This window comes from Carassius gibelio, chromosome A17 (genome assembly GCF_023724105.1).
Source record: "Carassius gibelio isolate Cgi1373 ecotype wild population from Czech Republic chromosome A17, carGib1.2-hapl.c, whole genome shotgun sequence".
Taxonomy (NCBI): Eukaryota; Metazoa; Chordata; class Actinopteri; order Cypriniformes; family Cyprinidae; genus Carassius; species Carassius gibelio.
In genome coordinates this window covers 13,979,237-13,995,794 of record NC_068387.1, presented here as the reverse complement: position 1 = coordinate 13,995,794, position 16,558 = coordinate 13,979,237, and the positions used below count along the sequence as shown (strand labels likewise).

Below are 16,558 nucleotides of genomic sequence, written 5' to 3'. Positions count from 1 at the left end.
TTTCTCTCCAGGATTCCCATTTTAGGAGGTATAAATAAAACAGTCAAACATATGCAGAAATGCAACAAGCATCATTTACGATGCGTCACAGACTACAGAATCTCTTTAACCCTCATTAATACAGTCAAAACAAGCCAGACAGCATATGTGCGTGATACAGTGTGATCACTGAAATGCTGTTCTGACCTATAATGCGGTGTGTACACATTTAAGTAGGAAGTCTTTATGATTCATCATCTACAAATGTGAACTGTGAAAGTAAATGTGCAACTATACAGAGAGTGGAAATTTAAAATTAAATCAAAATTTACCCTATTTACTTTCTTAATGGGTATGTTACTTCAAAGAAAATACATATCTTCTTAATCTTTATTCTAAATGCATTAAATTACATAAATGAAATGGGTGGCAAATGGCAATTTGCTTTGACTTTAAGGTGCATTGTAGTAAATGTCAAATACATGTATGTCATAAAAAAAAACACATTTATAATCATTTAAATGTGTTTATACATAAACTGAAGCCATATTTCATAGCCCAATGTAGCTTGCAAAGTCTACTGTTTTATATGTGCATAAGTAATATGCATGATTAAATAAAATATTTAACCATCATTTGACATATCTGAGCCTCTTTGTCTCAAGGACACCACCACCTCTCTCTCCCTTTCTCCCAGACAGCATCTTCACCTGTAATAAGGCAGTGTGTGATGCACGCTCTTACCAAGAACTTCACGATAAGCTAATCTTCAAGCACATCTCATCTCCTTGACTGCTACATATATTGTGCAGATAAGAATAAAATGGGTTGGCCTTAAAACTATGACACAAACAAATAGCAGTATGGAGCCTGTAGTGCTGGCTAAGTTGTAGGCCTTTTTTGTCTCAGTTGAAGGAGTAAGAGTCAGTGTTGAGTACTCGAGACTCGGACGCGGTCTTGGACTCGGTCTCGAGACCGTATTTTAATGGTCTCGGTCTTGTCATGGACTCGTGTGCATTTTGACTCGGTATTGACTCGGACTCGAACATATTAGGAATCGGACTTATGCCCGAGTCCACTCGAGTCCCAATCAAAATATTTCATGTGACATGAGACGTTAGGCCAGCGACACACTGGATGCATGGCGCAAGCGTCTCAACTGCGTGGCTTGTCTGTTTTTAATTCGGCTCCCATGTTAACAGGTTAGAGCTTGCAGACTGCCTGCGTGAGAAGCGCATCCCAGGCGCAGCTCGAGCCGCGCGGAAAATGCGTGCATGCTAGAAATAGAACCGACGCCTATTTTCACGCGAACACGCGCGCGTTGGAAGCGTTTCCAGGCAAAATAAACTAGGAAAATATGTTTATATGTCACTTGTGTCATTATGTACACAAATACATATTAATTCATGACATTTTGATATTTGAAAGTCTATAGGTTGGCATAAATTCAGATATAAATGTAATTTAAAAAAATAAATAAAAAATAAACGATTTTCAAATATTGCACCTGTCAAACATACTCTATTTTGCAAGAGCCTGGTTTTTCAGCGGCCTCTCCCTATGTCATCTATAGCAGAAGCAGCGCGCCAGCGCTGCGTCAGACACGCTTCTGGTGTGTAAAGACACAGAAAACGCGAAGCAGCCACCACGCTTCTAGCATGCAGCAGAGACGCCACGCAGCCAGTGTGTCACCGGCCTAAATTACCCTCCTGCCATCCGCCTGTAGTGATCCCGCTTTCCAGAAAGCCACATTGCTACATTATTTCTCTCAACTGTGTTATTTTTACAAAGTAGGACAAAATGGTCACAGAAAAAAACTAATATTGTTTAATTAAGTTATATAATGAATACAGACACAGACTGACTGTCTCAACACTAAACATCTCCCCCCCAAAAAATTTCTGACAGAAGGCATTGAACTTATATGGCATTTCATCCAGCTTTCTTCCCCTGGCACATACACACTTTTGCATGAAATTTTCCTGGACAGTCAGTCGGCTCTTGTGTGTATGCCCTCCGTAACTAAAAAAACTTCGACTAGTGTGTATTTGACCCTGCATTAAAACCCACCATCCAGTGAAATTAGCATTAGATTATCCGTTGCTGTTACAGAAAGTGATGAAATGGTAACTTTTGTCAGTCACCGCTTCCTCTGCACCAATAGAGAGAGTTTTTAGTCTTTGTGGATTGATCATGAGACCACACCATGCTTGGTTGGGTAGCAGGATGGTCTCCTCACTTAATTTTTTGAAAAGTAATTATGCCCATCTGTAATCTTCACAACATCTAAAGTGCACATAATCCAAGACATTTTCAGGATATTAGTCATTAGTTAAGCTTCAGGGTTAAAAGTTATGTGAAAGCTGTTACAGTTGAACATGAACAGGTATAGTGGTACAGTAATGTTACTTGTACTAGAAGTGTTATGTGGAATTACAATATAGAGTCGTACAGTAATGTTATGTGTACTAGAAAGGTTATATGGATGTGTATAGTGGTACAACGATGTTATGTGAAAATGGGCACTTAATATTGACAAGTAACAATTCATAATTCGGTAACACTTTAGAATAAGGTTCCATTAGTTAATGTTAGTTAATGTATTAATTAACATGAACAAACAATGAATAATACATTTATTACTTTATTTATTAATCTTCGTTAATGTTAGTTAATGAAAATACAGTTATTCATTGTTAGTTCATGGTAATTCACAGTGCATTAACTAATGTTAACAAGCACAACTTTTGATTTAAATAATGCATTAGTAAATGTTGAAATTAACATGAACTAAGACTTATAAATGCTGTAGAAGGATTGTTCTTGCTTAGTTCATGTTAACGAAAGTAGTTAACTAACTTTAACTAATGGAACCTTATTCTAAAGTGTTACCCATAATTCTAGTAAAATTACCTTTACACCACATACTATGTGGCCCTTTTACCCTTTATTGTTTCCATCATACATTTTACATACTCTTGAAGATTTCTTTAGGTCTTGTCAAAGACCCAATCTCTCTGGTCTCAGTCTTGACTCGGACTCGACCCTTTCTGAACTCGGTCTTGACTCGGACTCGACCCTTTCTGAACTCGGTCTTGACTCGGACTCGACCATCTCTGGACTCGATCTGGACTCGGACTCGAATGAGCCGGTCTCGACTACAACACTGGTAAGAGTGTTCAGTATAAATTACTGTAAAGTACAAATAGTAGCCAGACTTTAATGTTTTGGGAACATAAACTGTACTTTATGTATTTACCTAAATACATACAGAGGTGTCAAGTAACGAAGTACAAATACTTCGTTACTGTACTTAAGTAGAAATTTGGGGTCTCTATACTTTACTTGAGTGATTATTTTTCAGCCGACTTTTTACTTCTACTCCTTACATTTTCAGGCAAGTATCTGTACTTTCTACTCCTTACATTTTAAAAAATAGCTTCGTTACTGCTATTTCATTTTCGGCTTGTTTTCATTCCGGCTTGTCATCATTCAAAAAAAAAAAAAAAAAAAAAAACCTATCCAGATAAATCGCGCCATCCGGATGTAGTGAATTTGATTGTGGTTGGATGAGAAGTATAAACATATACCATTCCGACACCCTATTGGTCTGTACGCGATCCATCGCACCTGCACGTGACACAAATCACATCACAGTCCAGCCAGGACATAGACAGTTTTGGGTTCGTTTATCAAAAAATATATTTCTTAAAAGTAGGGTTGGGTATGGAACCGGTATCCGATCGCCTCAGAGTCAGTCCGCTTAAATTTCACATGAAACCAGCGTCAGACCGGTCTCCTTCCGTCTTTCAGCGCGCTCTTCAATCCACAGAGGCGAAGACCGCGAACGGAGCAGCGCATGCGCACTTAAACAAACAGAGGACACGAGGTATGTGTTTATCGATAGATTGTTAGAATATCCATATCTGTGCAGTTCTTTGTCATAAATACAGTTTACTAAAGGTCACGAGGTAGCAGTCGGTTTCTCATCTGTAAAGTTTTCGCTCATCACACCACAGCCGTTTTCTCCAGCGAAAATCTAACCCTTAACACATGTGAACGAACACATACTTTAATTACACTTACTTAAATATACTTAATTTAATCATACGTACTTTATACATACACTACTGTATATGCAAATGTCTTAGACGCGTTAGTATTTTCACTTAAAAGAATGGTGTTCGGACAGTTATTTATATATTTTGTTGTACTTTGTCAGTATAAAATATCAGTTTACATTTCCAAACATTCATTTTGCCATTGTCAGACTGCTTGTGCATTCAAAATCGCACTAGATTATTATTAAAATTAATGGCAAATTGATATTTCCTACTGACACACTACAGCAAAAGATATAAATAACTGTCTTAAAACCCTTTTTGGGGAGAAAACACTAATTTTTCCATAAGACTTTTGCACAGTACTGTATTTTAAAAACGACATTGTTGCTACTTTATAAAGAATGACCATACAGTAATTCACAGAACTGATTTAAGACAGTGACAGACAGCACTCATCTTAACTAAATATCAGAGTGAGTGGCAGAGATACAGTAGAAACATTATGTGTGGTTTTGTATTAAATAATGACCCAGATTGTGAAATACATTTATTAGCCTTAGATTAAGGGAAGCACAACTTGCACAACAAGCTATGGATTTATTTTAAATATTTGTAATGTTCTTTAAAGTTATCCATAGTTTTTTTGTGATTCTTTTTTTTTAAAGTATTGGTTCAGGCACTGTTTAGGAGCCGATACCGTTTTAAAAGTATTGAAAAGGCACTTGACCCTACTTAAAACTTATTATTTCTCACTGGTTCATTTACCAAATGAGTGCTTTTTCTTCGTCCTCCACAAATTAAGCTACTGTAGGTAGTTGGTAGCGAGACATTTTAATAAATTAGCGTTTTCGATTGACGATGTGATTGACAATGTTGTGATAAGTAGGCTATACCAACTTTGTAACTCGTTCCCCCCCGAACACTGGACATAGCAGACGTATGTACCAAATACAAGAAGCTATCAATCAAGAAAGTATCAGGATTATGATTTCTTTTTCAGTTTTAGTTTTTGATTAATCACAAGTTATTGATGACAAGCCTCTGAAGTTTGACTTTTTGCACCATAACAATACTTATTGGCAACTAGTCATCATATCTCTAGTCCTTTAATGTATTTGTATTGTACTAAAGTGCGTTCATTTTAAATGGGCATATATGCGGCTGATGAAGACCTGAAGGTCGAAACGTTGCTTGATTAAATTCCTCTGGAGCAGTAGTTTTCAGTGTTCAGACTTCACTTCTTTATTTGTCTATATCATTTAGTTGTCTTGCACCTGCGTCCTAATTGGATGTTTGGGATGTGCACACCATTTTTGTATTTTCATATATGCGGCTGAAACAGGAAGCCTAGTGCATCCCAAATTTTTCAGCATGAACATTTTAATATAACATTATAGTCATTATGGCCTATGGCCTTTAGAAAAATGTTTTTTGAGGCGGTGGGGTAGTGCACAATAGGCCCCTGTGGATTGGCGTCGATAAGATTGTTTTAAGTTTCTGTAAGAAGTCTCTTATGTTCACCAGGTCTGAATATATTGTATTTGTTTAGAAATACAGTAAAAGCAGTAATACTATGAAATATTATTTTTACAATTTAAAATAACTGTTTACTATTTGAATCCTTTTTTAATGCAATTTATTCCTGTGATGGCAAAGCTGAATCTTCAGCAACCATTACTCCCGTCTTCAAGTGTCACATGATCCTTCAGAAATCATTATAATATGTTGATTTGGATTCATTATCAATGTTGATTATGTGAATATATTTTTTAAGGCAAGTGCGTACATCAGACCATAGGATTTTTCCAGTGAGAACCAAAGCCTAACTGCTGACATTTGACTGCCTATTGCAGGCATAGGCAACTCCGGTCCTGGAGGGCCACTATCCTGCAGAGTTTAGCTTCAGCCCTCATAAAAACTCACCTGACTGTATCTATCTAGTAACCCCGAAAACACTGATTGCCTTGTTCAGGTGTGTTTAATTAGGGTTGGAGCTAAACTCTGCAGGATAGTGGCCCTCCAGGACCGGAGTTGGCTATCCCTGGCCTATTGGAATCTCTCCTACCTGTTTCTCCACTGCGCCCCCGCTGCCATGGCCCGGCTGTCCAACCTCCTTCTCCTGATGCCATTACTCTGTACAAATACTCTGTACACAAAGATAAAAAAAACTATTTAAAAAGAAATGTGCTTTCTCTATACTGTTCAGTATATATATATATATATATATATATATATATATATATATATATACGTATGTGTGTGTGTGTGTGTGTGTGGTGATGTAATCAGCCATCATAGGGTTAATTCCTAAATATGGTGTTTCGTGAGTATAACAGAAGACACGACAGACACCTAAGGGGTGGTGCTATTCCGGGTCGTGATGTCATCATGGGGCGCCAGTTTAGGTTCAGGAGCGTGGCTGAATAGAACGCGGAGTGAACGCTTTTTATGGCGAATCATTTTATTAGCATGTCCTTGAGTGCACTCTGCAGCGTGAGTTATTTACCGCTGTGGTACAAGGCATGGAAATGTTGCAGAAGGCTTAGTAGACTTTGGAGGCTTTGAAGACTCAGTCGGCCCGCGCTACTTCCTGTAACCCTTATCTGTGTGTCACACTGAACGACTACGGGTGGATTGGATGGTGTTTCACTTACAGGTCATTGTTCGAACTGTGCAGTTTTGTGAACTGGTATGTGAATTCTAATTTGACAGTGTGTCGGTCTCCACCTGGTGCAAGGCGACGTCCGAGTTGATTAAGACACGCGTCGGTGTACAGCCTGCCAGGATACATCTAAATTGGTACTGTGACGCTGTTCCTCGGTTGGTGGACTGCGGATGGGGGTGGGATAATCTTACAGTGACGGACATCTATGGGTGTCACCCCTTATGTTTGGATGTTATGAATAATGTTTGGGTTTTGTACTTTTCTTTTTGTGATTTTTGGTTTATCTGTTTGTCAAGAAGTAAAATAAAGACAGGCCTCTTTTGGTCAGCGTGATTTTATGCTTCATTGTGTTTTTGTCTTTCCCTTCAGAATCTGGGGTACCCATGGTTCCCGTAGCCTTCTGGGTGTGGTGGTGGCTTGGTTGATAGTTTGTAGTGTTCACAACGGGTGGAGTGTTGTGAGAGAGCACGAGTGGTAGCTGTGATCTGATAGTCAGGATACATTTTCTGAAGTGGTGTTTGTGTGATGTGTGACTTATACTATTTTTCTTTTATGATTTATTATTACTGATCGTGTCATATTTTATTAAATGGTGTTCTTCGGAATAAACTGTTTTGTATTATCATTGTTGTCTGTTGTCTGACTACGTATCTGCGTGCTTTGTTTATCTGGACAATCTGTGTGTTCCCAGACTTTTTCGGGTGCGTAGTCGGACTTAACCCAAAATATAGCAGTAATGCCACATTCTAGTGACTGTTGGGGCCATTTTAGTACAGTGAAATCATTGTCATGTTCAAGAAACCAATTTGAAATGATTCAAGCTTTGTGACATGGTGCATTATCCTGCTGGAAGTAGCCATCAGAGGATGGGTACATGGTGGTCATAAAGGGATGGACATGGTCAGAAACAATGCTCAGGTAGGCCGTGGCATTTAAACGATGCCCAATTGGCACTAAGTGTGCCAAGAAAAAACATCCCCCACACCATTACACCACCACCACCAGCCTGCACAGTGGTAACGAGGCATGATGGATCCATGTTCTCATTCTGTTTACGCCAAATTCTGACTCTACCATCAGAATGTCTCAACAGAAATCGAGACTCAACAGGCTCATGAGTTTTTTCACTGAATTTTAATATGTAACCCCGATCACAGTAAGTCTGTTGTGGGAACACAAACTGTTTCTTGCTTCATCTCCATTACTCTTAAGAGAGGTGACTCGGCTACATTTGTCTGTGTGTATTATCTAAATGCAGTTCTCAACAGTTTTGCTGATGAAGGGGAGAGCAGTTGCTGTTCTAGATATGACCTCTCTGTGCCCCTGGTGTCGTGTCTGCACCCATTGCTGGGCTGGACATTTTCTGTTGTTCTTCTGTTTGGTCTTTACAATAACAAACCCCAAGCAGAAAGGACAAATCAGGCCAAACATTCGCCTGAGAGAGACACAAGACAGGCAACGTGAGGCCAAAATAGCTGCGGGTCAATGAGGCTTGGCTACCGTGCTGGTGGGGATGTGCTTGCGAAAAGGGGTCGGATGCTGCTTTTACCCGTGAAGGGCTGCAGTGTCAGGTCCTCTGCACTCCTGTCTCTGCCCGTGTACACCAGAATGGAGTCGTTTCCCCTGCAGTTAACGCTGGTGTCAGCTGACAGGCATCCATCCAGATTGACTCTGACAGCACTGCTGGACACGGCCGCCAAGCTTACGACAGGCCCACGTGCGAATCTAACATCCCTGATGCAGCCGCCAAAACCTGCAGCGTAGCACAGAAGAGGATGAAAGAGAGACAGAGACAGAAGAGACAAAGGGAGAAAGATATTTAAGTTACATTCTGAATTGGCCGGATTTAGTAAACTCCTGATAGATTGAGTACATTTTGAGACAGATTTGATCAGATCTATTTATTTTGAAAACCACCATAATTCTGTAACTATGACTCAAATAGTTTACTGCAGAAATAATAATTTTCAATCCAAGATTGAAAACAGAGCTTGCACTCAAGTCAGAGAAATATATCAGAGGGCACTTCCAACTTTATTTTTTTGGTTATTTATAGAAGTTTTCAGGATAATAAACCTTCAAATAAACAGCAAGTAACTCACTGTGCAGAAGGCTGTGTTTGTTCAGGGCTGGGTGCTTCACTCCTGGTGGGACTCCCCCTAGATAGAGTGGAGAGCTGATGGTCAGAGGGCCACCTATGCCCTTCCTGTCCTGTTCATATACGCCATTGAGGCCAGCACTCGCTAACAGGCCTCTCTTCAGCACATTTAAAGTGTTCCAGCCCCCATCACAGTAGGACAGGCCAACCCATACGCTCAACTCTGCCGTCTGTTCACCCCAACGCAACACCCAGAAAAGAACTCCACCCTGCAGCTCCGCCTGGATGTCATGAGGACACAAACAACAGTTACAAGGATGTTTTGGGACATTGCACAGATGTATTTCTGTATATATTGTTGATTAAATTATTTAATTTCACTAAATCATATATCATACTGAGGTGGTACCTCAACAGCAAGAAAAGTGCCATAACTAGTTAGAAATCATGAAATCTAAATGTATACATTTAATATACATTTTTTTTTTTATTGCAGAATTTTGGTTATTAATTATTAATAATATATATTAAGTGCAAGTAGACTGATATCCTTAATGTTTAGATTTAAGCAAACTTACCAAAATGAAATCTTTCCCATCTATATCATAAGCGAACAACAGCATTGCATTAAGCTGATCAGTTTTGAACTCAAATGATATTTCAAAATAATCTCCTCCAGCGAATATTTCAGGCTTGACCTTCAGAAAACCTGAATATTAAAAAAGATGAAAGAAATACACTCTTAGAAAATTTCTACATCAACATTACAAATTATCAGACCATGTTAAAGAAGACTAAAGCAGGACATACCATGTCCCAGGAAGTACGCCCCATCTTCAGAGACAGCAGGACAGCCCTCCCAACTTTCATAGGTCTCATGTTTTTCAAGTGCTGAGTCCCAGTCCAGAGGCTCCCATGCATCAGTAGTGCCACTGGATTTCTGCACCATTACGTCTCTCAAACACCCAGCAAACCCCTGCTGCACCAGCTTGGCTTGACCTGTATACACATAACAAGCCCTTGCAACTCTTTGTAGATACACTGACACTGTCAATCAGATATTAGGAAATAAACTACCAGTGTCTTCTCTAAGAATGGTGAAATTCTCTGGAATCCCTCCTATGAAGACACCCGTGTTCTGACCAATGATGGTGTTCCCACTTGTGGCTGATGCTGATCCTGTTGGAGGAAAAAAAAATATTTTGAGACTGTTCCTGGATGGTCTAATAATCAGAGCAGGGCAAAGCAGTATTCTAACAACTTTACTGTTATATTCTAATGGTTTCAGTTGGTGCTCCAGTGCAGATAAAGTCATATTACTCCAAAAGAGTGACTGAGATTAAGCAATCCTCCCACAAGTTGGAAAAATCCCCTGAGACCGCTTTGAGACAGGAAGCGGGAGACTCCGCTTCACACCTCCAGTCTTAATTGAAATGCAAGTTCAGGAAAGGAGAGGCTTCTTTGGCCTAATTATTCTAATCACACAATGAATGGCAACAATTAAACTTGATAATTCCTTTGCTTGAAATCTGTTCAAGTGGGGGGCTTTACAGGCACTGAATAACCGAACAGGACAGAAATGAGGGTGTGTGGCTGGCCTATGAATATCATATGCGTTTGCGTCATTACCGCTGTATTGATTGTCGACAATGATTGTTCCCATGGCCTGTTTCCTGGTAGCAATCAGATGGTGCCACTGGTTGTCATTATAGCGTCTACCTCCATCGTTGTGAGGGCTGAGGGCCACGGCTGAGGCCTAGCATCAAACGATGAGGGTTAATCACTCGCTCATCATGAACACATCACAACACAACACACACACACACGCACACTGCACAAATGATGGCTGATTAGCAGCTTTAGGAAGAGGAGACATACCTCTCCTTATGCTACAGTAGAGCTTAGGAGGTTAAAATGCATAAACAGGATGCAGCATCAACAGGATGCAGAACTGTAATTCAATCTTGAATGTAAAAATGTAAAATGATTTGAAATACAGTATAAACAAATTAACATGACTACTTTTTTGAATTGCAAAAGAAACTTTGCATGATTAGCTATGCCTTGTTTGAAGGTTCAATAAAAGTTTATAAAGTTTGGAAAAAGACAAAGAATGATTGATGGAACATTAGACAGACCGATAGAATAACAGACAGAAAGCCGAACAACAAATAGAAAGATTGATAGAACAACACAGAGACAGACATAACTACAGACTGTCAACAGACAAATTAAATGATAGAATGTTAGATAGAACTACAGATACAATTCTGTATTGTGCACAACCCTTGTAGATACTGTTAAATTCACAGAAAGGCTTTCCTAAATTTCTGGAAGTAAACATTCAACTCCACAGTCAGCATTAAAACGAGTTTCAAGCTCAATAAAAGTGCAGTGTCACTAGATGTAACAGGTAGGCACATTTAGTTGATAAAGACTGTCACACTGACATATACCTAAAGCTAACTTTGACCATTTACGCTGAAATATCTGAGATTACAGAGGAGAAGTTGGAAAACTAGCACCAGAATCTCTCTTGGCACAGAACTATAGCCGCTGAGGAATTCTGCCCGGAGATAGGACATTCCCCAAAAGCAGTAAATTTCAGGGGCTGGCACCATCAACATAAGATGGGGTTATTGTCCTGCTAAAATATGACATCATTCAGGTTCATACACTTAACAGCCTGACTGAGTGCTCTCCAGTGAAAGCACCGAGACACAAAGTATCGCATCTCCTCTTTGTGATGAAGATTTAATGATCAAATCAATATCTGTGTGGATGCTGAGGGAAGTCAGCTCTGTGATATGCTTACTGCAGAGAGCAGGAGAGAGAGAGAGAGAGAGAGAGAGAGAGAGAAGGAGGAGAAGAAACAGCTTTAGGGAGAAGTCAGGACAGAGACAACACTGCATTCCTATCCCTCCTCCCTTTGAAAGTATTCAGTGGAGCTTCTTTACGATGGGAGATCAATTCTGCCACAGCAACTAAAAGCCTTTCTGAATAAAATCGTCTGCCAGCAGTTTAACAGTTAACTTTAATTATTCCTGACCAAAGTGTGTTGCCTGAATTAATGTTTAATTTAGATTTTTTTTAAAAATGCAATAAAATCATATCAGTCGTGTTAAGTGAGAGGCAGACCTGTTCAATGAAAAAAATGCATTGAGGGGGGAAAAGTAGTATTAACAATTTTCATAATTTGTTTATTCTTCTTCTTCCTATTATTATTATTATTGTTTTATTTTTAGCATTATCGTCACTTTTTATTTTTAATACCCCTTTTTTTTCATCCTGTGAAAGTCAACCTGTGGCCCATTGGACATTGCTGATAACCCTCAGTGAGCCCCAGAACCACTTCTTTAAAATGATCAGATTCACAACAGAAATGATTGTCAATACTTTTGAAGATACTGAAAATTCTCCCTTTAACTATAAAAACTAACGGTCAATGGAAAACAGTGAGCAAGGCACAAAGAAATTACGTACTAACACTCCAAAAAGTTAATTAAATATCTGTTCCACAACTGTCCTATGGAAGCTGCTATAGGTTTTGGTGATGTAGTGTGAGCCATTAACATAGTGAGCAGCGTACTCTTGCTTAATAGCCCTTGAGTTTGTTTAAGATGAAATGGGCGCTGTCCATGTTACTAATGCAACTAATCATGCCCATGGGCTTTTGAGAGACGTTCTCTCCTCACTGTGCCTGGAAACCACTCATCAGTCGCGTATATCTGAGACATTGGGAAAAAACAGCATAATTTGTGACAGCCTTTACAGGAACTAAATACGCTTTCATAAGACAGTGTTTAATAAAATGCTCATTAATTTCATCATTAGAAAGAGTGTGTGGGGAAGCATACCAGTTCCCTGTGTCATGCTCAATTAGCATCCCATGGTGCTAATCCCATTAGAATTGTTGAATTCGTTAATGGGGGAACTAATGGGCATGCTATCAGGGGACATTAATTGGGCATGACACCACGTTTAGTTATAATTATCAAAATGTGTTTACGAATGCAAAACCGGCAATATTCAGCAATGGCACTTATTGGTGGGGAGAGTTTCTCGGACACTAATGTGAAATCATCTTTCATGATTGCTTTCATCATCAGAGCAATAGACTCAACCCTGCATGCTAGTTCTGCAGTGTGCATAATTAGCATGCTATTGCTATTCCCACTCATTGTCTGTGGTTAACAAGTTAATTGGTCCCAAACAGTCTTTTAGCTGAAAAACTTGATAGTTCTTCCATCAAAATGCACAAATTTCTGTCTAAAGCAGGTATCAAAGTAGATATAAAAATTCTGACTGATATGATGTTGTCCATTATTTATGTTATTACAAGGGATGGGTAAATCAATTCTGCAGTACTGATATATTGATACTCACAAGCTACTTATAGCAGTATAACGGTATAAAAGTATAACAGTTTAAAGCTACTTATAGCAGTATACAAGTATAAAAGTATAACAGTTTACACAAAAGCAACTTATTTGGTGTAAATGCCTTGAAAATATCAATATTAAAACGTGGGTTTCTGCATCACTTTAAAATGTTTTCTGTAGCACTTTATTTTACAGTCCTGTTTTCCATGTACATACTATGTACTTATTATAGTAATTAAAATAACTATGTAATAACTAGGTACTAACCCTAACCCTAACCCTAACCCTTACCCCATGTAGTTACATTGAGTTACCAAAACTTTCTTAGATAAATACACTGTAAGTACACTATAAGTACATGTTAGTACACATACTGTAAAATAAAGTGCAACCATGTGCAACCATGTTTTCAGTAATTTTGTTTAATGATTGTGCCCAAACACCATAGACATTCTTTCTTTCTTTCTTTCTTTCTTTCTTTCTTTCTTTCTTTCTTTCTTTCTTTCTTTCTTTCTTTCTTTTTAATACCCATTTAAGAAATTATTAGAATTTGTTTCAGTATTTTTGAAATTGTAACAGAAAGAATCAGTATTGTAATAAGGTTTGGTATAGTCAATCCCTAATTAATACCACAAAACAAATGGCAATATTACATTTAAACTAAATTAAAATCAGTCATTGTAAATGTACTGTGCAATGTGAAAAATGATTTGCTAAATAATTGCTTAAGACTGCATTTATCAGTGATAATACATTTTTAGAGTCTTTAAACTTTGACTGAAAATGTAATCTAACTATAAAATGCGAACATGAGCATGCACTATTAAATATTAAATATCAACTGATATCATTAAATGAAATCGCTAATGTCAGCCGATAAACAATACAGTACTGATATATAATACATGCCTGCCTGATGTAGAGGTCGGGATCTATTACATTTGAAGGTTTGAAGCCTTTTTGTAGCATAAACAAACACACAGCGGTTCATGACAATGATGTACCTGAGGGTCAAAGAGGAAGTATGGACGGCCGTTGTGTATTTGCAGAGCGACATACTCCTCCTGTTCTCCAGGGGAAACTGCAAATAGCAATAGCCCCTCCTCGACGCGTGTCCGGAAACTCAGCTGCAGGCCTGGAGAGACAGTCAATGCATGTTGCATATTAATCAACTGCTTTAATCGACAAAGTACTGTACAAAAAACATTGTAAAGCTGCATAAAAGCATGTCAAAATGCATAAACAAAGCAAAAATTACATTTATAAGAATGCAAGAGCAAAAGCCAAGATAAAAATGCCTAGAAGTGTGAGAAACTGTTCTATAAGATTTTAGTGTGAATGTGTTTGAGTGTGTAATGCCTGTGAGAACAAAACATTGAGTGGTGCCTGAGCAGATCTACCCTCTAAAGACTTTATCCTAACCACATTTCACCATCTGACCTAAAATCAGACATAAAAAAACACCTTTGAAGTGATATCCCTCTTCAAAATAAATTAATTAAAATGTTGAGGACTGTGACTACAAACCCACTCAAATACAGACTGCTTAGATGAAAAAGATTACACTTAATCTATCTTTGAATCTCCGGTGGATTGAAGGGGTTGTAAGTCTGGCTGACCTCATGTAGAGCAGCAAGATGTTTCTTCAGGCTTCAGATATATAAAACTGATACAAGGATTATACCATCCGAATATCAACCCTACAGGACTGACTCTATATGATGGATTCAACTGGTAAAACTATTATATATTACATATGAAATGATTAAAGTGACAGTGAAGACATAAGACAATGTTGCAAAAGATTTCTACTTCAAATAAGCGCATATTGTTTGTATTTTACATGCATCAAAGAATCCTGAAAAAAAGTATAACAGTTTCCACAAAAATATAGAGCTGTTTTTGTCATTTTAACCATTTCTGGCATTTATAACAATATTGATAATGTTTCTTGAGCACCAAATAAGAATATCTAAACAATTTCAATTTCTTAGAACAATTTCTGTCTAAAAAATACAACAGTAGTGTGTATGTATATATATATATATATATATATATATATATATATATATATATATATATATATATATATATATATATATATATATATAAATGTGCCAAAAGTCACAAAAAAATTATTTACATGTATAAACTGCATAGTGTTACAATTCCTTACATATATATAGCACTTTTCTGGGCACTCAAAGCACTTTATATAGAAGAGGGGAATCTCCTCAACCACCATCAGTATTACAAGTGTGGTGGGTAGAAATATGTTATTTATATACTGTACATACCTTATATTGGCTAAAATAAAATGTGTATAATTTTTTTAAACCCTCATTAAAAATGTATTTGAAATGTGAATGTCTGAATTATTATACTATTTTTATTCAATCACATATTTACCATGAGAAATATATGGTTGACTTTATCATGGGGATAGAACACTTTAATCTAGCCCTCAAGAAGGTGTTAAGAACACAGAGAGATCTTGTCTCATGCTGACCAGACAGTCTCAGTCCTCGCAGGGAAGAACCTGGATCAGAAGTTATAGTTTCAGCAGAGCAGATCTCTCTGGGGTGATCAGCTATGTTTTTGACAAGTACTTCATATCCATCAGAACGTCTGGTCCATTACAGGAGAGGGAACATGGAGGCTAAAGGGACATCTGTGGGATTTGAGATCCCAGAGGAGCAGTGTGGTGCTGTACGCACTGACAGGCTGGTCCAGAAAAGCTGTGGTCATGTGCAGGGCTGGTCTGAGTGAGCTGATGAGGAATGAGATTCACCACTGTGGGTCTCAAGACTAACGCTAAGACATGGGAAAAACGTGAAGCACTTTTACATGAGGACTGCATCAGCACTTTAGGACACAGGGTAATGTACCCACCAAATATGGAGACTATACATATTACTATCATTATTCCAAATTCTGCGTTTATTGAATTATTTTGTGTGAACAATAAAAAAAAAAAAAAAAAAAATGAAGCAACAATATATTTGGCAGCTGGTGGATAATGGGAATTGATGGGAACATGTTCATCCCAAAATATTTGCATCTTCCCAAAAAAAAAAAAAAAAAAACATTATATCAGCTATAAGTAAAACAAACATGGCTATTTGGATTTAATCTGCTTAGTACGTAACCTAAATAACTTCAGTCATGTTAGTATTATTGCGGCATTAATCAAGTTGTTGCGTATTAATGAGTTTTCAGGAAATGCTAATTACTGTCATAGATTCTGCAGCACCCCATTAGATATACAAATTACAGAATTAAAGAGCCAGGGCTTTTCATGATTAATCTTTAAATGGGGAAAACTAATGATGTCTGTACATACAGTAGTTTCCCTCTGCTTTCCACTGAC

At 38.0% G+C, this 16,558-nt stretch overlaps 1 protein-coding gene across 1 annotated transcript in view; it reads right to left on the bottom strand.

The window, feature by feature from the left end:
- ush2a (Usher syndrome 2A (autosomal recessive, mild)) overlaps positions 1–16,558 on the bottom strand; it is a 194,376-nt gene that overhangs the window by 115,902 nt on the left and 61,916 nt on the right. The window contains exons 21-28 of the mRNA XM_052530541.1: positions 14,193–14,323; positions 10,436–10,562; positions 9,884–9,985; positions 9,617–9,805; positions 9,385–9,515; positions 8,811–9,087; positions 8,258–8,461; positions 6,109–6,189 (exon numbers count right to left, since the gene is read on the bottom strand). Of these exons, the coding sequence (XP_052386501.1) occupies positions 6,109–6,189; positions 8,258–8,461; positions 8,811–9,087; positions 9,385–9,515; positions 9,617–9,805; positions 9,884–9,985; positions 10,436–10,562; positions 14,193–14,323 (1,242 nt within the window). The remainder of the gene's footprint in view (positions 1–6,108; positions 6,190–8,257; positions 8,462–8,810; positions 9,088–9,384; positions 9,516–9,616; positions 9,806–9,883; positions 9,986–10,435; positions 10,563–14,192; positions 14,324–16,558) is intronic.